General features: G+C 33.7%; 1 protein-coding gene across 1 annotated transcript; it reads left to right on the top strand.

Moving 5' to 3' along the window:
* Positions 1-515: 515 nt before the first annotated feature.
* Positions 516-25,490, top strand: LOC123713372 (protein bowel). The gene is made up of 3 exons (XM_045666997.1): positions 516-905; positions 5,995-6,888; positions 23,283-25,490. Exons 2-3 carry the CDS (start codon positions 6,011-6,013, stop codon positions 24,571-24,573), a joined length of 2,169 nt encoding a protein of 722 aa, XP_045522953.1. The 5' UTR covers positions 516-905; positions 5,995-6,010; the 3' UTR covers positions 24,574-25,490.
* Positions 25,491-25,807: the final 317 nt, after the last annotated feature.

Raw genomic sequence — 25,807 nt, 5'->3', positions numbered from 1 at the left:
GTTAGGTTATTGGGTGTTTCGATAAATTCAAAAATTTTATGCTTATAGTTATTTATTATTGGGTGTTATGTTACTATGACATTTTTTAAATGTATGTGACTAAAAATATAGATTTCGTTGTAAATAAATTATAAAAAATATCTTAATGTGTTTTAATAGTTTAAGTAATTTAATTGGACATTTAAATTATTTATATTACTTCTAAAAAATACTTTTTTAATACATAAAAATATGCTTTGAAATTTAAAGAATCCAAAACCTAGTTTAACATTTTTTTATTATTATTATTAGAATATCAATTAGCGATTCGAAATCCAGAACCAAACATTCGAGGGCGGCGTTAATTTACACAACTTATAAGCTACTAACACGAAAAACAAACAATACAAAAGTATCCTTTTTTTAATGTCAAAGTAAAAACTTGGAAGGCTTCGCGGGTAGCGGGCCGCGGGCGGCGGGGGGATCTACAGGAGCGCTACTGCCTCTGACAACGCAGGCACAGTAGTACGCGCACTCTGCCCAAACGACGCGCGCGCCGCGCCGCCTGCGCAGCCTTATCTACACGATATCTTATTAGTGCAATAACATAACTTTATGAGTGGATTACAGTGCTCTCTATACACGAACAGTGATGTGATATTTAACTATGTGTACCCGTGATTGATATACGAAACAACTTTGTGTGTATTAACTGTTTTATGGGCCGTGCAGTGCGCCTATTGTTGTGTGTACATCTACTAATATCCTATTCACCTGTTGAAGTCAACTGCGGTTAGACTGTGAAATGTGACAAAAAATTGCAAAGCTTTGTTTAGTGTGGACCCTCGTTTGGTAAACTTTGTGGGCGACTACCTGACTACTGAGGGTTGATGCGTCTGGTGATCGATCGGACGACCCGTCGACTTGTGAGTCCATTTTTTAATAGAATATGTAATTTAATACAGCGGATGTGGAATAAATTGGGTAGGCAGGGTGCGTTTCATGTCGCTACCTGTTTTATTTGAACATGTGACTTCCATACCCAAACAATAACAATTCATTTAAAACCACCCAAGAAAACGGATACCCCTAATAACGGTTTGTGGTTTAATACTATTGTTCTCTGTAATGCCTCGTGCCACTGTGTTACTGTAATTACAATTATCTGTATAATTATCTCTTAGAAAAATAAGATGTTAATCTTTTATTTATAGCTCAAAGTATTTGCATGAGTTGAAGCTTCATTTGTATTACAATGTAATAGCTTATTAAACATACTTTGTGATTATTATTTTTATTAAATATTTCACATCATTAAAATGGGGTATAGAACCTACCGAAGATTAGTCGCGAAACTTAAAGTGAAGGCTGTATGTCGTAGGTATAAAACAAGGCTACTTCTCGTTAACTTGCGTTGGACAACGGCAAGCTTTGAGTTTGCGGTTAACGACCGCGTTTTGTAGTACTACCGTCAATGACAAGGTGGCCAAGATATGGTATCTCTGGTGAACGGCACTGAGAAAGACAATAACGCATATTTTATATAAATCTCAGTAAGGGATATATTTAAACGTCTCATGGATAAAGTACTTTGTCACCGCCCGAGGGCGTACATTTTCTACATTAATTATAAATTTTATTCACATACAAATACAGAACAAAAATAAACAAAAAAATGTTAGGATATCTTTATGGTTCTTACTGCTAAAGGCAATTTCTTCCAGAGACTATTCCCGACAGACTAAGATTGCACCAAACGGGCAGGAGGTTCACCTGTGTCAAGCAATACCACCGCCCATGAGCACACACGCTCTCAACGCCAGAGAACTCGCAAGTGCACTGCCGACCTTTAATTAATTAGTACGCTGTTTTCTTGAAGGATAAATTACATTTTTAAACCATAAATACCTATTGCATAGTAACATTGTTGGCCTAGTGACTACAGCGTGCGATTCTCATCACTGAGGTCGTAGGTTCAAACCCGGCTGTGCACCAATGGATTTTATTTCTATGTGCGCATTTAACATTAGCTCAAACGGTGAAGGAAAACATCACAAGGAAACCGGCTTACCTTAGACCCAAAGAAGTCGACGGCGTGTGTCAGACACAGAAGGCTGATCACCTACTTGCCCATTCGATTTACAAATGATCATGAAACAGATACAGAAATCTGAGGCTCAGATCTAATAAGGTGCAAAGTAACACATAAAAATGCAATTTGGATTAACCTTATTGATTTGAGAAATTACTAATTAAAATTTCCTTGATACGAATCATAAATGCTACCATTGTAGAATAAACAGTTTAGTAGGCAGCTGAATTTTATGCTCTAATAAAATATGCAGGTGTTTCAAAGGCTTTACAAATTACTCCTATGTTAACATCTGCCCTAAAACCCAGTAGCGTTGCCTAAATTATAGTCAATGACTTCCAACAAGCTGTAGAAGCAGTGGGACAGGTGCCAATTTAGTAGCGCATAATGTAGGCCCATGATTTTTTGAATTTATTTCTTGAAGTTTGTATGGCAGATAAGTACGTAGAAAGGTGTCTTCTGTTAAGTTTGTTTCATCTAGTTTTATGATAATGATGTCTCTACCTACATCTTGTATTTTGCTTAACGCTACCATAAGCTACATTCTAAATAGTTAAATTTGTATTTTGTTCTAACTATATGATTTTTTTAAAAGCTTTTCTTTTCTATTTGCTAAGTTTTCCAATATAAAATCAAATAAACAAATTCATTAACTATCTAAATTAAAGACATAACAATACTATTTTTCAATTGTCATTTGTTGTGACATCCATTAAAATTACGTAATTATTTACGTCACATAATCAAGGCCTATCGTACTTATCTACTATTTCCCATATACCTACCTATTATTTCCTTTTCCATATATAAATCTAGGAAATCCTCCATAGAAGGCTGTTGCTTATCAAAATGTTTGAATAGTTTTGAGTCAACATCTGCGTTCATATAACAGTAGAAACGTGCTCTTTACTAGAAATGGTAGTTAATCTGTACATTAACAGATAATGTAATCTAATCTAACATATGCCGTTGTAATTTATCGTCAAACCAACCTTGCGGCATAAAAAAAGGAATTCCACGTAAAAATTAAAGCTAATTGTCTCCCATATACTAATACACTGTTTGTTCATCGTCTGATTTCGATAAACGATAAAGCATTTAAAAGATAAGCGAATCAATAATCATAATTGTGGGGAAGTACTTCTCCTAAAATCTCTTTGATATTTGCCGCAACCATTAAAGTTGATTGCATCCAAAATGATAAAAACGAAATCGTTAGTAGCGAAATGCATTTTAAGTTAGACAAGTGCTGTACTTTCTAAGTTCCATACTTATGCTACGTGTAAGTTTTTTATAATTTAATTTTATTATAAATCATATTTCTATACTTGCTTACTGAGATAATTCTCTTCTGTCACAATCGTCATGTCATTTCGTACCTATTCTTCGCTTATAATCTCATAAATTATTCGAAAATGGGTCTACCATACTACACATTCCATAATAGCGAAACTTCAGTTAACTTAACTTCATTCAGATCATTTAAATTTAAATCAAAATCGTTACGTTATATACTATTAAGGTACGCCATGTTGTGTGAAATGCAAGATTTAATCAGTTTATTTCGTGTCAAATTTAAATTAGATAAAGTTTTACTTGCAAGTACTTGTTTTATAGAAGTATCCAATCAAATACGAAGTAAAAAAGATCTGTTTGTGACAAAATTAACAATACCTTCAAGATTCTAAATTCAAAAATATTTCCAAAACCTAAAGTCAACAACCCCTGACCATTAAATACGAATTAACGAAGTGGAGCATGGACAGGTTCCGTTGATTTAGTGCTTGAACAAGATCCGAGAATCCCAGATTATCTGATTTTGTTTATTTCTGACCTCATATATTTTCAACCAATTTAATTAATATAACTAAGAGATGTATAAAATTATTTTATTAAATTTTTGTATCCAGAAGTTCGAAGACTTTTGTATTGCGATGAGATTTCTACTTCTGGTTTGTGGGTATTACTAGATATATTTTCCAATCTCTAAAATCTATAAAAGATTTTTTCTTACAAGTTATTTCATTATCAAGTCGTTATGACTTATGAATAATATTTAGTTCATAATGAAATATTCAGTGTGAATTAACAGGTCGTTGCGACTGATTCTGTTTATCTTTAAAGATCTCGATCCATAAATTGTTATAGATTTCATAAATTATTACAATGATAAATTAGTCTTATCGCTTACTCATTAAAAATTTAAATTAGTCGATACAAGTGTTGACGGTATTGTGCAAGTCTTAGAATAGATTACGTGAAAGGAATGGAAGAAAAAAGTATAAGTTCGTAATTTGCAAAATGTAATGGATTGTTTGTTAAGAACAATAAAATATAATTCGTACTTACATAAGATAAAATCCTAATCATTTTCTATTCATCATTTACACTAGATTACTTTAACATCGTTACAGTTTACTATTACTTACATAATAATATATCTCGAAATACCCAAAGTAAAAGAGATAAAAGTAGTTATACAGCTTTAGAGTAAGTAAGATGGTAGAAACTCGATCAGGCAAAGTGAGAGGTGTGTATTGAACCCAAAAGAGTGAAAAGGATAGAGAATCAAAAGGCTTTTACGGTAGAATGGACAACATGCAGTGAAATGTGGACTCCGTGCGCCTTTTTACATCTCGCTTGAATAAATTGATTCTAAGATTAATCTTTCTTTGCTGAACGTTTTGTTACTATTTTTATAATCAAAAACATTTTATATACTAATTATATACTATCGCTCTTACTAAAGGCCAATTTCGTAAAATTTTACTTTTTAAAAGCCTTTGTATTACTTGGTGATAAACTGTGCATACGGAAACCGGAAACCTTACAATAACATCATATGTTAAGCAAAGGGTGATGTTTTATTGTCACGGACCATAATGTTCATTTCAGTTCGTAACTCGTAAATCTCAGAATAGCATTATTTTCAGTGATGTTATAACTCTTACACAAACATTTGTCCCACGTTTATATATCCCTAATAAAAGCTAAAACATAAATTATTTTCATTAAAATTTCCTAAACTTAAATATAAGCAATTAATATTTGACAGGGCAATATGTTATGCAAGTTATTTTTTTTATAAATGAGAAGTATCGCATAAACTGTCGATAGATATCAAACATAGACGTAAATATCTGTTGGAACCCAAATCCGGTCGTCATTAACATTTCCCGATATCACCAGAAGCTAAGATACGATACTATGTATAAACTGTTGAATGATTCATGAGCAACAGAAGTAACATAATTATAAAGTTATAAATAACAAAACAATGAATCTTTCTGCATTAAGATTTAAACGAACTTAAAAGATTAAAATTACATAAAAAGTATTGACTCTCCGCACAACAATTGTATGATGAACACAGATATTTAAAATTTATTACACTCGCCTCTGAAAGCGTGTAAAGTATCCAAATTGTGAATAATAAAACTTTCGAAAGGCTAACAAAACAAATTTCTATAGACCCGCTAAAAGTAAAGCCAGGTTGTGAAAGATCGTAGGTGGATCGCGTGAGACTCTTTTGATGTTAATAACGAAGTAACAATGTAGAGCTACCTAATTAAACATGTTTCTCGATCCATAAATCTAAATGCTCAACACCTGCCAAGTAAGTGCGGAATAAGAGCTGGGTTCGTATCGCCAGTCTTACGATCCATAAGTGAAAGCCATAAAGATAAGAATCAAGTGTAGCTGAAGCGTGTCGTGACTATTCGGTTAGACAACTATAGTTTTATTGATATGTATATGCTTGGTCCTACATCGGCTATTAAATTGCAATAGGTACGGCACATCGGCCTTGTAAATGTTGTATTGTAATAGTTTTTTCTTAAATTTAACCTAAATTTAAGTTTTATTTAGGTATTAATAGATAACGCGTCTAATAAAATATTCATCCCTGTATTATTTATTTTCAGATGATTAGAAGACGTGATGTCGGATAACACTGGAACTGTTGTAACAAGGGCTACGACACCTCGCCCTGTACCTGATAGTCCAGTAAACGCTCCCCTGCGTTCAAGACATGACCAATTTCTTGCTAGCTCAGCGGATCGAGCACAGAGATCTTCATCAAATGGACGTAATTCAGGAAATTTTGATTCACCACCTCTACCATATCATCGACAGATACCATCTGGTACTCTTTTAACCGCTACTCATCGTGAATCATCAGCATTTGTTCCCGTCGTACCTACCAGAGCAATGCATCCCGTTATGTACCCGAGTGAAATGCATCCTGCATTAATACCATCTGAAATTATAGAAAGGGAAAGAATGCTCGACCGAGAAAGGCCGGAACAATCCAAGGGTTCACCGGACAGAGCGCCCGGTACTTTTAGTAAAAGAAATTCATTCGATTTAATGGCGATGATGGTTGAAAAAAGAAAAGAGGTTGCTCTTAGGGAGGCCGCAGCTGCGATGCTTTTACCCCACCATAGAACTCCATCAATTGACGGCATGATGTCCGATGGATCATCGCAACCTCCTATGTATGGTCCGCCCGGCGCTTTTCTTGGGGCTCCGGGACCCTCACCGACAGCTGCCAACAGTTTTAACTTTCCGGGTGCGGGTTTATTTCCGCCTGGGGCGGGACCCCATCAAATGCACCCACATCTAGATAGAAGACTGCTTAGAGCTCCAGGAAGAGCTTCGAGGCCGAAGAAACAATTCATTTGTAAATTCTGTAATCGTCAATTTACAAAGTCCTACAATTTGCTAATCCACGAGAGAACTCACACTGATGAACGTCCTTACTCCTGTGACATCTGCGGTAAAGCGTTCCGGAGGCAAGATCATCTGCGTGATCACAGGTGAGTTACTACTATTATGTTAAATTAATTTTCCTTGTGTAAATGTTAATTTTTTAATGATTAAAGATTGTGTATATCTCAATCGCATTTTTGCAAAAACGTTAATACATTGCTTAGTTATGCGCGTTTTTCTTATTTTTAATTAAAATACTGGCGATAATTATATTCCGTTCATGTATTAATTTTCTACAACGCTGATCATAGAAGCACATTAACATGCACGTAACTGGGTGTCTGTGTAAGTCAAGTTGCAGATGTTAAGCCGAGTGTGGCCACATCCGCTGCGCTACTTGGAATAGAACATTAATAAATCTTTTAAATGTGGTTTCTCAGAATTTCACCATGATAGCAAAGAGTGACTATTTTCGATAATAGATATTGGTTTGTTTAAATTTGATTTAATAATATCGGGATTGTTTGGCAATATCTAGGAGATTGGTGTCTCTGCTGTTTGACAAGAACATTTCATGAACTAGTTCGTTAACTCGGGACCGTTTCAAATGATTTTATTACACTATAAAAACTGGAAACTCACGGTCGTATTTTCTTATTGAAGAATTACTTTTAACAAGACTATTTACAGCATATAAATGACCTGTTATAAATAGCTTGTATCACCTGTACCATTTTTTTATATAAGTATATAGTTCAACCTTTTTGAAGTAACAAAATCGTATTAATCTATATGTTAATTTTCAAAGCACAGAACACTAATTATATATTTAAAACGAATCCGGGCAACCGTGTGAGCTGTCAAGAAATCTACGATAAAGTTAAATTGCCATCCAATAAAATAATTCTGGTTTCCAATCAGTGATAAAAAATAAAAATCAAGCGTAGAGGAACCGGGCTTAGTAGTTTTTGATGATTCCTAATACTCGTGGCTTCGTCTCGCATTTAGTTTTTTACGTAGCTGTAATTAGTTTAAAAATGATGACTCATCCATTTCTATTGGAGGCCTCGGCGGTAATGGACTAGGTACAGTCGGCATAAATTGGTTAACAATACTGTAGAACGATATTATAATGATAATAGATTTGAAAATGGAACAAGGTGCTTGTAGAATATAATTACTACGTACATCATTTTATCAAAGCATTTAGACATAAAAAGATAAGTTATATCTGTATCAATAAAAATGAATCGCAAAATATGTTGCCTAGCTCAATACTCGAGGACGGCTGGACCAATACGAATATTTTTTTATTTATTCCTTGAAGTCTGAGGAAGTTTTAATGGAGATAGAACATTTATGAATATAAAAAATAATGAAAAAAATAGTGTTCTATATGTAGCTACTAAAATGGAAGGATAAGTAAAAAAATCATATTGAGGAGAAACGACGTCCGCGGGGTCAGCTAGATATAATAAAATTATATAACGCATTAGCATATTTTGGGTTTTAGGTTTTTTACTGTCGTTACTTGATATGATTGTATTACCGAACTGAATCATTTTTTACAAACATCTAGATCTCCTTTGTTGCAACTCAATAGACGATTAACTATTTTTTTGTATATCGCGAAATAAAATCGAAAAATTATTATTTTTGGACAAAACTAACAAACTATTTAAGGACTCTTCTGTCTATATAATACCTTTAAGCTTTCGCGTTATATTTGTAGTCAGTTAGTAATTAAAAGGGAAGTTTATTAAAATCTATAACATATATTTTTTAGTAATTTCAAGACATCAATATCGTATACAAAGGTAAAATCCGCTATCACCTTTATAATATGCAGTATAACTGTTATTTATATTTGTTTAGGAAATGTCCAAAATCCTAATATTTTGAAGAAATCATTAACACTATTCAGTTCAAGTAACTTTCAAATCGAGCTTCAAATTATTAGCAAAAACCCAACTTTTCGAATTTAGCTATTCGAAAATTAAAACTTGTCATCAATTCCTCCGCTTTTGTCCACCTTAATCGTAACGTCAATCATAACGCAAAAAACCCGAGTGATGTCAAGTTCTGAGACATTTGCTTCATTGTTTTCGTATCGGATTGCCTTAAAAACCGCAAGATAATGTCTGTTATTACTAAGGCATAATTAATAACTCCGGAGATAAAATGCGTGACTGCTTTTGACCCTTCAAGGACGGCACATGGGACTGCAAACTTCCTACATGTGAATAAAGCCTTTTTGATATTGTACGATAATGCTGTGACTCTGTATTAAAAAACATTTGTATATAACAAGTATTTATAGTTATTTCAGTGAACTTATTCAATACTAATTGTTATATTGTGAAATTTAAAATAAAATCTTAAATATTTAATATATTTACGAACGCACCATAAGCGCTTTAAAAAATGCACATCTTATTACAATACAACAATAAATAAATAAAAAAATAATTAAAAGATGTAATTATAATAGAGTATATATTTGCTTGAGATATTTTATCTCGGTTCATATGCAATTATGAGTCGTCTGAGAGCATATATAATGGGGACTGGTCGTACCTACTCGTTTCGATCGCTCAAGGGGCTGGAGCAAAAAGGGATATCAAATTAATACTGAATCCATAATAAATCAAAGTGGGCAGGTGGACTGAGTCGCAAGAACTGTTTCGCCTACGGATATCTTGAGAAATTATCATTTTGGTCCCATTCAAATTATTTATACTAAATCGATTGTAAGAATGTCTGATATTCAAAACAGTCAAAACGATTTCAGAAATTTCGCCTCCGAGCGAAATTCGAATTGTCACGCAACTGGTTTGAATCGACACAACCTTTAAATTTCGTTATTTATACATTCATAACTTACCTTCTATATATACCTACAATTATTATGAAACAAAACACTTAGCCAACGCAATATTTGCGTTAAAATGTTGATCAACAACCTCCAAATTACTATCCGTTGATTAGAAAATTTCTCATAGATGTATATCGTGAAGAGATGAGCTTGCATTCGAAATAATCGTGACCAAACTCGTGGAATAATTAACTTGAAACATCGCGCGAATGCTCGTTGATTTTATAGTGGCTTTTGAAAGTTCTCTCTGGCTTGCGCAACTAAAACACCATTTTTGCCATTTACACCTGCGGCCTCAAAAAAGTCGCTAAAAGTACTAAGTCAATAAATTGCCTCGGGTATCCGATATCAGAGAGAAAGATCGCAAAAATGTTATAGCTTAAAATTACTCGAAAATTGAACCAAACCAGCTTGGTGAAGCGAAGTGATCAAATTTATATCAATATAAGGATATTCTATTGTGCTGGTTGCGTGTTGAAATTTTTTGTTAAATTCGAAGCAATCAAATTAAGTTCTCGCGTGATATTGATTCGGAGATTTTTAAATTATACAGAAACGCTAAACCTGATACGAAAAAACAAAAAAACGATGCTGAATTTTTTAGATGATTGAGTCTAGATTGGCACTTCATAAATTAATTGTGGGTTGATTCTACGAGCTGGTAACACAACTTTAATCTACGTACTTTAAATGTGAATTGTTTTAATTAAGGTCGTAAGGATACAGGATACTTTTTAAAATGAACTTTCAATTAACATTCTCTAGATAAGATCGCTACCATTAATCAACTGAACTTGTTAAAACAGAAAGTTTTCGCGGTATTTATTCGTATCAACCTTAAACGTTGTCTTGATAAATATGTCCACCTTTTGCCCTATCTTCTCTCTTTTGCTTGTGTTGTTACGAAATATTATTTTCTATTTTCTTCTCGATGATTGATTTCATATGACATTATGCTTTAGATTATATGGAAGTTTCTCGAATGTTCTTTATTCTAGCAGATACAAGAGTTTTTGCAATAAGTTCTTTACCAAAATATACCGCATTGATGCCTCTGGTTCTTTTTGCATTCTGATATTAGCTGTTTTATTTATAGTTTAACCATCCGATTTGAAATACTCTATAACATCCGTATTAGGTACGAGTCGGCAAATCATACAAGTCGCGTGGGTAGGAATTTATGCTTATCGTCGATTTAAGGTTTCTTCGCTACTTAATCTAGTTTTTAAACCATAAAGCTTGTAGTAGCGAGACGTTGGTATGAAACTTGAGGTTTGTGGTATAAAGTGTCATTGTATAGTTTCGAAACTTACAACTGGTATGGTGAAACAGATAGAGCGAACAAATCAAACAACTTGTACTGTAATGTGCCGAATTCTTTGAAGTCTTACCTGCTCTAAACTGATTTGAAATATCAAACTTTTGAGTTAATTAAATATAAATAAGAAACCATAAAATGAAGTCACTGAGTCGCCTTATCATAAAAAAATCTCCCCCAAGAATAACTAGCATTTGGCTTTATAAAAAAAAATTACACTACCCACTACCATCATTCAGTAACTAAACGAAAAAATTCTGGAATAGTCCTGTATGTTTATATTAACTAACTACGACAGCCTTAGTGTGACCATTTAAGCTTTATAAATATAAATATTTCAATGAAGACTAATACTAGCAACTGTACAATGTACCAAAGCTGAATATTACATCTATGCATTGCACAGAGCTTTCAAAATAAAAAATCTTAAACTCTTCCGTGCTTCGAGATCTCAGTTCAAAATATTTCTGAGTGGTGTCGAGAGGCTCTGCAAACAGTGACCGGTCCGTGAACAAACATACGACTTTGCGTCCCAAGAATATTTATATTGACATAACATCTCACGGTATTTGTATATGAATATTGTAATTATTGGATCTACGAGGAATGAATATATGCGTAATTTGAAAGAATATGCACAATTCAGTGAACGTTTAATATTTGGCTTTTATATTGGATTCTAATAATAACGACGGAATTAATTTCGATGTTTCAATATTTTTAGGGTTGATAAAAAAAACTATTTTAAAAACAAATAATTCTGGTAAGAGATTACTGCTAATAAAAACTGTTTTTAGACACTACTTTACCGTCATAATTTTTTGTGGGAAATTGACGGGAACTTGTCGCATTGAGTTATTGACAATAATAAGCTACTATGCTATGAAATTGACTTGATATTAAGTTAACGTTTTAGACGGTAATTGAGTAAATAATTGTATGCCCTCATACTTAACAGACTTCTTCAAATAAACTCTAATTAATAAGCTTTCATAACCGACACTAGCCCTCTAATACCAAATTTTCGGCGCTTGCGCTAAACTAAATTAATACTTAACCAAATTTTTCTTTATATCATATGTTTTTTTCCTAGAAGAGCTTTTTACATAACACTTAATAAATAGTTTAAAACTTAGGCTTGACTATTTTTCACACAAATACGAGGCTTTCAAGGCCCTTATTTTGTCTCTTAACATAACCTCAAAATCAAGTTTAAAAGTATTCGAACGCTCCATTGTTATTTATGAACGTTGAAATGTATCCCAAGCGACTTTTCTGTTCATTAATCATAAATGTTGTCTTATATTTCATGGGGACACAGGCATATACAGTTATATGGCATGTGTATAAATGTTATTTATTTAGTTATTGCATTTTAGGAAGATTTATAGTATCTCAACAGAAGGTAAATTATGATTACAATAAAATAAACTCAGTACTAATTACAAAATTCCACCTATAGATAAATACCTCAGGGAGATAGGAAGAATAAAATTAACAATTATGAATTTTATAAAACTACGAAACAATTAAAAGATTGAAATTAAGTATGAAAACGTATGAAAAAGCGGAAGATTTAAATTTGTAACTATTCTAATGGAAATAGCTGTATGAGTTTCATAACAAAATCTTATAGAATTCTAATCGAGCTTTTCATGTTCTGTACACATATTATATATGAAAAGCTTTATTTATGTAAACTTTTAAAGTACTAAAGTTTTTAAAATTAAATTTAAAACCCTTGGAACCAATGGCTTTTCTATGTGCGCATAAAATACTTTTCTTGCAAATGAAGAGAAAACGTAACACGTAATCCCAAATTACCTAAAGCTCCTGTACAATCGTATTTGCTTGAGCGAGAAATATAGAAATTTAAACCCAAAAAAATCAATTAATATCCATTTCACAGTATTAACTAATTAAATTATAATTGCTTACATGATAGAAAGTTTAAAAATTCACCATCCTCATTTATACTAATCAAATTTAATTAAAAAGAAATCAATACTATAAATTTCATTTAAACCCACAACAGTCTGATGTTTTTTTTTTTGATGGTAGTCGTTTATATCGTATTAAAATTAGAAAAATATTAATTATTAATCTATTTTGTCAATCATTATTTTAAACTTTTGTGTGGTAGTACTATTAACAATCACGGGAAAAGTCCCTGCTGTTAATGTAGAAAATCTACTCGTTGCAATTACAAATCTCATTTTTATATAGAACTTTGGCATATGTATAATTAGCCAAGTTAACAATATTAACTCAATCTAGTTCTGGAAACCAAAAAATTATAAATAGCTTACATAAAAACATGTCAAACAGTAATAATCATTAAAAAAAACATCTCGTCTCTCATTTTATGACATACCAGATTAATAACTGTTGTTATCAGATCGAAACGTTTTAAGAGATATTTGAAGCATAGAAAAAACTTTAAGATGGTATCTGGAGGCATCATGGCTTTAAAACTTAACCCTCCCACCTGGTTGACCTTGTACACAAGTAAGAATTTTCTGTAAGGTTTTAACTTTTTAAATTTGGAATAATTTTAAAATTAGAATTACTACTACAATCTACGGATTCATTAATTGTGTGTCGGATACAATACGTAGTAACATTTCATTAAAATCAACTTACAATAAGATAAACATATAAAGTAATGATAAATAAACAAACGTGAAGTTAACGTCATTATATGACTGTTACGTAGACATTGTGTTTTTCAATAATAAATTAAATGCTCTAGGTAAATAGCATAAATACGCAGGTAGAAAGTTAAATAGACAAAAAGTATTCAACAAATTAAACGGTAAAGCTTAATTCCCAGATTTGAAATTCTCACAAAAACATCATCTTAGACGAAGCCAGTTTTGAAAAGAAATAATCGCGTTATTTATTACCGCTGCCTGAGTAGAGCCTTTAATCTCTTCTAAGCACGTACAAGCCGATATTATGGGAGATTGGATATTTAATAGTAAAATATAACCTTTTCAATAGCATTTTTAAATTAGTATGAAACCAGTTCATCAATTGGTCTTCTACAGGTGAGTATAGTCAGGGAACTTTAAATTAAAAATTAAAGGTTTTTAAAAATTCGATGCTGCGGCAATTGCAATTTAAAACAATTATCTAACTTATACCTACATAAATTATATTATAGTTTGTGTTTGCAGTAATTACACAGTATTTATCAGAAATGACCATTTAAAATAACAGCACGTTTGCGTGTAATAAATAAATGTTCCGATCAACGATTATACCCAATCACATAGGTTTGAAACTGGATTTGTTATAAAAATTAACACAACTCCGTTGGCCTAATTACTTCGTAATAAATCATCAGACGCTCAAGATATAAAATTGGATGAAGGATTCCGAGTATAATTGGTTCCATACATCAATACATGATTAATGGTATCAAGAGGTTTCGATATAATTGCCAGTGGAGACGCTCATGAATCAACTGCGCCCGCTTGGTCAATCTAATACTAAAAATCTCTCCGTAACTCAAAAACTTCTTTACACCGGACAATGTAATGCTGTCTAGTTTAAGTTAGTCACGTACAGCGGTGTTTTTGGAATGAAGGCGTGTTGATATTTTTACGTAGTAATCTTATCTCGTCTAATGAGTTTATGGAAGAGAAATAAAACAAGTTGTCAACGTGGGAAAGATGTTGGAACATTCAATGTTAAAACAAGGTCTCGATGGGGGAGTCGAGCGTATCAAACATTTAATATTAGAACACTAAGGAACAAAATGTTAATATCGGGTTTCATAAGCAAGGAGATTGAAAAATTAGATTGTGTTTCGGAATCAGTCGTGCGCGCTCAAGTTTGGTATCAACTATCGAATTTTTTGTTAGGTGGCGCCACCGTTTTTTCCTTGCGAAGCTTGCATTTATTTTTAATTGAGGCATCGAAGCACTTAAAACGTCAATCGTTTATCTGTATGTGATTTGGCTAAGCCGAGATTTTCGGTTCCATGAAGTAACGCACCTGATCACGGCGAGTCAAGTAAGTGCAATGAATGTTTGCGTCAGTCAGAGGTGAAATTGAGTGTGAAGCGGCAGCGGCAAGCCGTCGCTCCCATTAAGTCACTTGGACGCCGACCACACCGACAAACCGGCTTGGTCGCGCCATAGTATGTACCAAATGCCAGGTCATAACATTTTTTACGGAGACGTATAAAACACTTTTAATACCTGCATTTTCGTATCTTGAGTAGTTTAAAATTATTTGTAACGATTTTACTACAAAGGATTATTAAAATCATTATAAATGATATTTTTCCTGTAGTTTGTTCTATACTCTCCTGTCCCGTAAGAAACCACAGTCGTTAACTGAACGCGGTATGAACTTAAAATACTACTATTAACCGACAACTATAATATATTGTGTCCTTTTTGGTACATTTTGATAATTAGAACTGCATATTTGCACTCCTTTACTAGTCAGCGTTGCTTCCAAATATACTTCCTCGAACCTTTCAGTCTTCCCTATCTTTCTCCACTATGGTACTTTTATTTGAACCACAGATTCATAGTTTAGAATACCCAGTAACGTCCATCACTACACGTTCGCCTCACTCCATTAGTATTTTCCATTTATTTTTTGTCCACGTACCTGTCCGACTTCGGGTTCAACTTTTTATAAGCCGCGACGGACATAAAATTTCTTTATGACAACACAAAATAAATGATGGAACGAACTATGCGACTCTGGGACCTTATCATTTTTCGATTAACTTTTTTGGAGGTGAAAATGGAAAGTAATGACAGCGCTCTTTCGTTATGAATTTCGTTTACCAGCTGATTAGCGATTATCAGTACGGCTTTCGTCGTGGTCGTTCAGCTGGTGACCTTCTAGTATACCTTACTCATAGATGGGCAGAGGCAATTGAGTCCAAGGGGGAGGCACTAGCGGTTAGTTTGGACATAGGGAAAGCCTTCGATCGGGTGTGGCACAAAGCACTGCTCTCGAAGCTACCAGCCTACGGGCTTCCTGAGAAATTATGCGACTGGATCTCCAGCTTTCTAGCCGATCGGAGCATCAAGGTCGTCGTCGACGGAGCATGTTCCGACCTTAAACCCGTGAATGCTGGGGTCCCACAAGGCTGTGTTCTGTCCCCGACCCTGTTTCTTCTGCATATCAATGACATGTTGCAACTTAGCAACATTCATTGCTATGCGGACGACAGCACTGGGGATACTCTTTACACTGGCCGGGCAGGTATTTCTCGGGCAGTTGTCGATGAGTACCGGAACAAACTTGTGTCTGAAGTCGAAGCTCTTTTACGTGGAGTCTCGGACTGGGGTAGACTAAACCTAGTCCAATTTAACCCCAAGAAGACACAAGTTTGCGCGTTTTCCGCGAAAAAAATACCCTTTGCCGCTACTCCTCTTTTCGAAAACACTCTACTTGAAGCCACAGCCAGCATCGGAATACTTGGCGTTGACATATCGAACGACGTTCAGTTTCGCGGTCATTTGGAGGGAAAGGCTAAATTAGCCTCCAAAAAGCTTGGTGTGCTCAGCAAGGCGAGACGGTACTTCACTCCGGGCCACCGCTTGCAACTCTATAAAGCGCAAATACGGCCCCACATGGAATACTGTTCTCACCTCTGGGCGGGGGCTCCCCAGTACCAGCTCCTTCCACTTGACCGTATCCAACGAAGAGCGGTTCGAATCGTCAATGACCAATCCCTCTCCGAGCGGCTCGATCCTTTGGCGTTGCGTAGAGATGTGGGGTCACTCTGCATCTTCTACCGCATTTACCATGGAGAGTGTTCAGAGGAGTTGTTCGGATTAATACCTGCAGCTGAGTTTCAGCATCGGACGTCGAGGCAAAATACAAAATTCCACCCGTATCACCTCGACGTCCGATGTTCCACGACTGAGCGTTTCTCAAGGCAATTTTTGCCGCGCACCACCGCTATGTGGAACCAGCTGCCCACTGAAGTATTTCCGAGCAAATTCGACCTAGGGTCCTTCAAGAAAAGAGCGTACAAATTCTTAAAAGGCCGGCAACGCACTCGCGAGCCCTCTGGCATTGAGAGTGTCCATGGGCGGCGGTATCACTTAACATCAGGTGAGCCTCCTGCCCGTTTGCCCCCTATTTTATAAAAAAAAAAAAAAAAAAAAAATGAATTGCCAAACAATACAACCTTAAAAGCCTTATAGACTACTTTCGTTCTGGACTTCACAACTAATTTAATTTTTACCCCACGTATACTGTAAAATCGTTATACCGTTAAGTACGAAAATACTAAACTTTATTTCAAATATACAGCGCTTACGTAAAGCCATTATACCGAAAAACTTGCTTCCTGACGTCTCATTCTTTTAAAAATTTAAAGCGCAAAAAAATGGCGTCATATAAAACACCAGTATTTGTAGGGTTGGCAATTTAATTAATACTAATTATCTCAATAAACCGTTACAACAATTTGCGTTCTAAATATCTTTATAATACCTGGTAATGTGTTTTGCTCATCAAACATATAAATGATGTTACACACAATAGTTCTTAATGACTCTTAAGAGTGATAACCCTAGTGTAAGCTACTAAGTTGTTGCGAATAATATTCATATTCGCTTTGTCTCATTTGCATATGTCATATACTTGTAAACGGTTTGCTACTTGGCTTATTTAGACATTACAGAATTATTCAGAAGTCGTATAAAATCTTTTATTTACGATACAATCGTATTGTATCTTTTATTTGTCCATTTAAATGATAATAGAAGCTATAAATAAGCTTTAAGATAAGACATAGAATGTTGAAATGTGGCCTTTTTAATTTTGCAATCTTAAATGATTTTTGTTACTAAAATATTGTATGCTTAGTCCGTGAAACGGTCAGTTATATCGCTAAAATAGGCGTATTTTGGATGAGGTAGTTACGATAATTGTGTTGATATATTTTTCTTAATAAACCCACCGGGTGATGTTTTTCTCCGGTAAGTATCCTCCGTGGAATATATTAGCTACTAAAAGTATGTGAAACGAATTTATAACGATACAAGTATATATAGTAAACAAGAAATAAAATTAAATATATATTAAATACCGCCTTCTAGTCCAAATTTCCTTAACTTTCAAAAGCCCAAATTTTTGCATAAGTCACACACTAGTATTCTTCAGGCAGCTCAAGTCTATTCTAATGCTAATTAACAGAAAGTCGGACATTTTGTCGTGTTAGTAGCATAACAACAAATCGACTTACAGCTCACTTGTGTAGATAAAGCGTTGCGTGGGTAGGGACGGTTGCTTACGGCTTTTATGTTGTCGGATACATTATTTAGTATTAACATAAGCCGTTTCTCCTGTTTTATATCATAACTAAGCTTCTAACAATATTTTAAACATAATAGGGCTATTACAAAACACGTAAAAAGTATTAGAAAAGAGACAAGGCAGTATACTGTCTTTTTCTATCAGACAGATGGACAGAAACGAATATGTATCGTAAAACATAATTAAATAGATTGTAATTACATACTTAAATTAATTAACCCTCAACACCTGGGAGCAGTGAGATCGCTCCGTGAAGCCTGCGAAGTGCCCAGAAAGCTTCTCAGCTTCTGGAAGGAACTAATCTGGCTTAATTAGCCAGGTTTTAACGCACAACCGACCTAATGGGCCAAGTGCGGAAACCGCGTCCACACAAATACACTAACTATATTATATACATATACATTTTTTCTTCAGTTCTGCGTCCGTTATCCTGAAGATCCAATAGATCAACCGGACCACACTTATTTTTTGGTTACGAATGTTTATTATATTCTAATCGGTAAGGCGTAAATAGTTCTTAACTAAGTTTAATATTGTATAATTAAAACGATTGAAGTTGATTTCAGACTTAGGTGTTTCTAGTAATAAAAATCCTAAAATAATAACTCTGGATGTTGGGTAGCTAGCATATCCAGAACTACGTCTATTGCTACCCTAACAGTTTTAGGTAACTTAATTTAACGATAAAGTATAAATTTATGTTTACCGTGTTGCTACTGTTCTGCTGTTTTCAAATTTAGTATGATTTACATAATGAAGTTGACATTTGCCTGAACTTGATTCGTATATTACTAGATCTTATGTATTGAGGCTAAAGATTCCGACAAAGGAATTCAATTTTTAATTAAAGTCGGATTTGAATAAATTATTTATTATTTATTGCGTGTGTTAAATGTGTTATGTCCAAGGAACCGTGAAAAAACAGTTTGAGGAAATCTTAAGGTAACGGCTTTCATGGGACAGTTTTGACACAATTGTATTTTATTTTATAAGCACAATTTTTTAATAAAATCCTTTTCTTGTATGTGTAGACTTATAAAATTTGTATGATTTATAAGCAACGGATAGTGAATTTATTAAGTCTGACATGCTTAAAATTTATAAAAATTAATGATGTCCGGTACAGAGGCAAAGCCCATCAGATGTTACATTTTCTATGTAAACAAACAAATCGTTTCGTTGTGTTTGCTATTTTGGTCATTATAATTTAGGTGTTTTTTTTTTAATTTAAATAATAGTCTGTATACATGCAAATAGAATAACTAATTACAGTATGAGTCGATAAGAGCTGCGGCATCAATCTATGAGATAGAGTGGATGCGGGGAGGGTGAGGTCACTCACCTTTGAACATTCCTTACAGCGTCCGCAGCTCTCTTTACTAAGAAAGAAAATATACAATAATGTAGAATGATGCATTATAAAGTTAACTTATTGTATATGTTTTTGATTTTTCGTAAAAATTAAAACTTTCAATTAAAAAGTTTTGGTACATTGATTTCTAAATCTTATTTCAAAATCGGTTTTAGAGGGCCTCTATAAAACGTATAAAAACCTTAATTTTTTTGAGTCTGGTGTATTGTGTGCTTTTTACATTGTAAATGTGACATAATTTTTAAAACCGGTCCATTTATTCATAGATACAAATATTTTCTGTTTTCGTTATATATGAATGAAAAGTATGTATACTCTGCGAATATATTTGTATTAAAAACTGTTATTCCCCTTTCTAACGAATTTTATTTTTATCATAATAAATTGTTGCTTTAAAAGAATATTTAAATAGTTCTCGAGTCCTTTGCATTACAAAAGGTATCTAGAATGTTCTAGATCTTTGTTGTTCAATAAATTTACCAATCACTTGCAATCGAAACTCACGATCAACTTTAGAAAAAGTATTCCTGACCCGGATGCAATATATGTATGATTTTTGTTTTACTTTTTTATTTTGTTCTACCTTGTTGTATGTTTCAATTACAAGTTAGTTCTACACATACAGAAAATTTTGTCATTTTGAGACTTGGCACAATTCGACTTCAACTTCTTTAAAAAAAAACTAAAGACACAAAAAATTTAAAAGGCGACTATGATGATGACATATTTATAAATCCAAGACAAAGTGAATATGTCTGTCTTGGTTTGGATAATTATGAATCCATCTGCCTCTATTTTCTTACAATTCCATAAAATGAAAGGAACGGCTATCATATTAACCCTTGTGACACCCAAGGGCCAGGCATGTATTGATTAGACCATCCCGATTACTTAAGCCTAAAAAACTTGATATTTGCGTTGTCAAAACAGATTCTAAAATGAGGACACCAAACCAGTTCCGTTGCCAAGACTCAATGAGTTTGTACTTGAACAGTTTTTAGATCAGACAAATGACCTAAACCTTTTTTGAACACCTCGTGCGGCGAACTCTAGACACATGTCGCTTAAATTATGTAATATATTTTTATATTACTAAGAATCAATGTCTACGTTGCTAAAATTTGTTTTTAATGTTGAGTTTGAATAAGGGTTCATATTATATCAAAACGATTTTGGTTTTTTTTGAAATGCATGTTTGGATTGGTAACTAGTTTCCATGAATTACAAAAAATAATGCACAACATTATCAGATATATTTTTAATGCAAGCCATTAGCGCGAGATTCAAATCGAGTGTAATTTTAAGTCTTTTTTTAATCTCTTGATGGGATTCTGAATGAGTGTCCATCGTGATCGTTATCACTAAGTATAAGTGACGTTACTTATATTTTTAACGTCTCAGATCCCAGATAACTTTGACAGAGATTTGTTTATACTTTATTTTCATTATTACATATATGTTAATCAGAATTCCTTTGTTTGAGCTCGCAGGATGTTTGCGTTGAAATTGTCTTACGTTTTCAAAGTAACTTGGTAATTGCCTTGTTAATATAAATCTGTCGGTCGCTTTGATGTTAAGTTGTCTGACTAGAAAACCCACAACCCACCTTCGAATTAATTCATTTTAGAATTGAGATGTCGTTCACAATATTCTCGTGATTTATCGGCTATTCGAGTATTAACTATTTTATTTAATTGGATCGTCTTCGATTAGAAAATGATTTTAAGATCATAATTGTCCATTATGTTTGACTCGAGGCGATGGAATTTTATTTTTTAGGATTTTCGTCCTTATAAAATAAAAATGCTATTTATTGAAATTGATTAATATATTCCCCGTAATCATCTTTTTCGCTTCATTTTTCATATGTAGACGTTTAACATCCTAGGTGTTAAGAGTCGATAAACCCTCTTTGCTTCTAGTCTTAACTATAGTTATATTCATAAAATTATAGCCATAACCCATAACTAACCATCGTTTCCCAGCTTAATCTGTAAAATAGTATTCACGATAATCTTCATATTAATATTTATCCTCGAGCGTGAGACTCAAAACCATTCAAATTAGAATCACCGGTTCCTGGACGTCTAGAACCGGTCATTTCATTCGTTTATATTCGCGTGATTCTCGCGATTCAAATGAATATTACTTTTTAATTCCATTACCTTATTCAATTACGGAAATTGCAAGCCGAGAAACATAACGGAGGTATATGAAAAAAATCAAATTCGTATTAGTATTTAAATTTAAAAGTAACACACACCGTTTAACGAGCAGTCTGCGTTTGCACGCCAATAGAGAGACCCAATTGTGGTGCGAACATTAACAAGCAAATATATATAAGTCTATCTAGGCTGCCATGTTTACCAGCTAACAAAAAAATCTATCAATTACTCCTCATAAGCATAATAGTATCTTTTAGCTATATGCGGTAAAAAGCGGTTCAGAGGATATGAACTGACAAGACATCCAAACGATATTTTGACGATAGCCACGCCAGTAATTTGAGACATATGATCATTAGGTCCATTTTATTTATCTTTGAGCGTGGTCCATGATAGTAATGATATATTATTTACACGGTGCATTCCTCGGACGGCGACCAAGAATTTTAAGATCCATTAACATGAAACGTGTGCTTGGCGACCTCAGTGTTTATTTTTATTGCATACTCGAAAATCTTAAACATAATTTCAGTAATTAAGGCTGCATTAACACAATTTAGAGTGTTAGTCTTGAAGATATTAAGCTAAATGATCCTGATGTAACTGCCTTTGCTAAGTAAGAAGACTTGTAAAATGATTCTTTGATGCTACAATATTTAAGTGTTCTCAATGTTGTGGTGCCGAATTATAATTAATATTATGTTTACCATAAATATTTACGACAAGCTGACGGCGTAAAATAAAGCTGTATATACATTTAGATTGATTTGTATCAATAGTTACAAATACAATTTAAAATAGCACTTATTTGTAATATTTTTTTCTAAGGCTAGGTTGATGGAGCCTCGATATTAATCCAAGCGATTGGCTACAAAATGCTTTTAACGTAATTCGATTCGGACGAACTGGAACTTAGAATGAAACCAAACAAATGAGACCTGTGGTTCAACCTCTTCCATATGTTAATTAAAGTTCCAGTAAGCTTTGGTGAGCTCAACCAAAACTGGCTTACTCCTATACATCGTCTGACTTGCCTTGAGTTTCAAATTACTCGGATCACGTTCAAGGTGTGCGCAGAATAGTGGTCGCTGGATTTAATATATGATGTCGCACAATGTTACATGTTACATAGTGACATTGTCTTGATAACATCTTACAAAAACATATAGACAGTTTTTTTAACTATACTTAAACGTATAACGTACGATGAACTTTAAAATATGTTGTTAATATAACTCATTTTATGACTAACAAGATTTTGCCAAGCAATATCGTTAATACCCATTATAGCAAGTTAAACTCAAGCATGTTTCTACTCCACCCATTGCCAGTATTTTAATTAACTCGTGGAATTTTATTGCTTCAAGTGTTTTATTGTTAATAAATACTACTTATGGGCCTAAGAGAGCCGTGTTCATTATAATCGCAAATTATAGTCAATAACTCAAATTATATTTTCTTATTTTCAGATATATTCATTCGAAGGAAAAACCGTTTAAATGCACAGAATGCGGAAAAGGATTCTGTCAATCCAGGACGTTGGCGGTTCACAAGATATTGCATATGGAGGAATCACCTCATAAATGTCCAGTGTGTAGCCGTAGCTTTAATCAACGTTCGAATCTCAAGACACATCTTCTTACACACACCGATCACAAACCTTACGAATGCAATTCATGCGGAAAGGTATTTAGAAGAAATTGTGATTTACGACGGCATGCTTTAACTCACGCTGTTGGTGACGTTCCTCAAGGAGACGTACTTGACGTTGGTGAAGAAGATGTTGGCCGACCTGGATCACCAATTGAACCTGGCTTCGATGACGAAGAGCCTGATTTGTCATCACCAGAACATTCACCAGTGCGTCGTGCGAGATCTTCTTCAGTCGAAAGTATTAGTAGGGAACAAACTGAAGAACGCCCGCGACGGTTGTCTCCACCTCCACATAGTGTGGAAAGAACCCATTGTCACCATAACGAACAGACCAATAGAGCGAGTCCTTATACTATGAGGCCTCAGCATCAAGACAAACATCGAATGTCATCAATGGATGGTTATGAGAAACGAAAATATTCCTCCGAGGAAATAATAGAAAAAGAAATGCGCTATCCTGATATACCAGAACCTCCAGTCAGACACCCTCAGCTACAGATTCGAAGAGACTTACATCAAGTGCAACCTCCTGATCCATCTAAAATTGGTCAAATGACAAGCCCGTCTATTGACCCAGGACCTTCTAGTATGTTTTTAAGCCCATTTAGAAAGAGAAGTCATCCACCTGACGTAGGGGATAACATTAGGACGTGTGCTCCTATATACAGGACTCGATCGCCTGAACCAACAAATTTGTCGATGCCTCGTCAAGCAATAAGTAATAATGATATGCTGGTCAGTATGCCGCCAATAATGGGTATGCCTTATCATAAGTATGGCATACCTTTGCCCCCGCCACACCCGCAAGTTGCTTACGGTTCAATGACACATACAATTTTAGGTCCACAGCAAACAGTGGCTCAGGACTTAATAGTAAAACCAACGCCTCCAAAAGATACTGCGCCAAGTACTTCTACAAATGTTTCAAGCTCCATAGACGGGGGCCACAGCAACGGTAACGGAGCTGACAACTTGAGTGCAAGCTCAATTGCTAATGGTATCAAGAACATTGTGGGCATACAGCCTAATACAAATGCTACCGCAGGCACGAGTCAAGCAAATAGACCCAAGAAAGGTTTCAGCATAGAAGATATAATGAGACGCTGATGATATAATTTATGAAAAGGGATTGCTAGGTATTTAAATATGTATTTACGAAAAAAGTATTATTAGTTCAGCTTAAGTAAGATCGTTAGAAAGTATTGTATGTATTCGAAAGTGATTGGGTTTTCGTAAAGATCTCATATGGTTTGTTTGTGCAGTGTTTTGATTACTTCCAAATTTTATTAAAATATTCATATACATTATAGACATAACATTGGTGGCAATTCTGCTAATAGATAATGAATAAAATAAAATTTATTTTCGTATATTTTTGGTCACGAGATTTATTCTTCAGATGTGATGTAATGTAAAGTAATGTATTGTAAAGTAAATTATTATTCGAGTGCTGAATTTTATTGCTAACCTAACACGCCGTTATACAGAATTGTCACCGAAATCTATACTTTATTTGAAATTTCGAGGTTAATATTCTTTGTATGTTATAGATTATATTAATGCTAATTTGCGACTGGTATTATGATTGTGTTATTTATTATTTAGTTTTTAAAATAACGAAAGCAATTTTAGTTTAATTATGTGTAAGTAACTAGCTATGTGATTTCATTATTATACGTAAATAATGTTAAGTTTATTGAAGAAAGTATTACTTTATGTAACTTCATTTTAATTTGTAAATAGATTTAGTTTACTAATTAGCCTTATTAATAAGTTAATTGTTTATTATAACGAGCAGGAAATTTCTTGAAAATTATGTCGCAAAATATTTTTAGGAAAGAAAGAAAATTCACATTATATATTTATTTAATAGTCGGCTTTTGTTTCTGTAAATGGTATGAGCGTCGTGCAATCAAATGGTAATTAATAAAAGTTTTAACGCTTTGACATTGAAGCAAATACTATATTAAGCCGTAAAATTTAAAAAAAAACCATAATTCTTGTGCTCATAATATAACGTAAACTTTTCTATGTTATTAAATACAATGTAATACAATTACGTGTTTTATTCGATATATTTTTGATGAGCACAGCATCAAAAATTCTTTTGCACATGCTAACAGATTTTTATAAGTTAGATGTTAGATGCTTGACACATGTAACCGAACTAATAACATACATATTAGACAACAGACATGTTTAAAGACGAGCGAGAGATGATGACGAGACGATGTTTATTAGCATCCAAATATATCAAGCAGTTTTTTGCACTTACTTCATCCACTAAGAAACCATCAATGAAAAAATATGATTTATGAATTATAAAAGTAATTAAAAAAAC

This window comes from Pieris brassicae, chromosome 8 (assembly GCF_905147105.1).
Source record: "Pieris brassicae chromosome 8, ilPieBrab1.1, whole genome shotgun sequence".
Lineage (NCBI taxonomy): Eukaryota > Metazoa > Arthropoda > Insecta > Lepidoptera > Pieridae > Pieris > Pieris brassicae.
The sequence above is the reverse complement of the archived record's forward strand: the minus strand, read 5'-3'. Positions and strand labels throughout refer to the sequence as shown.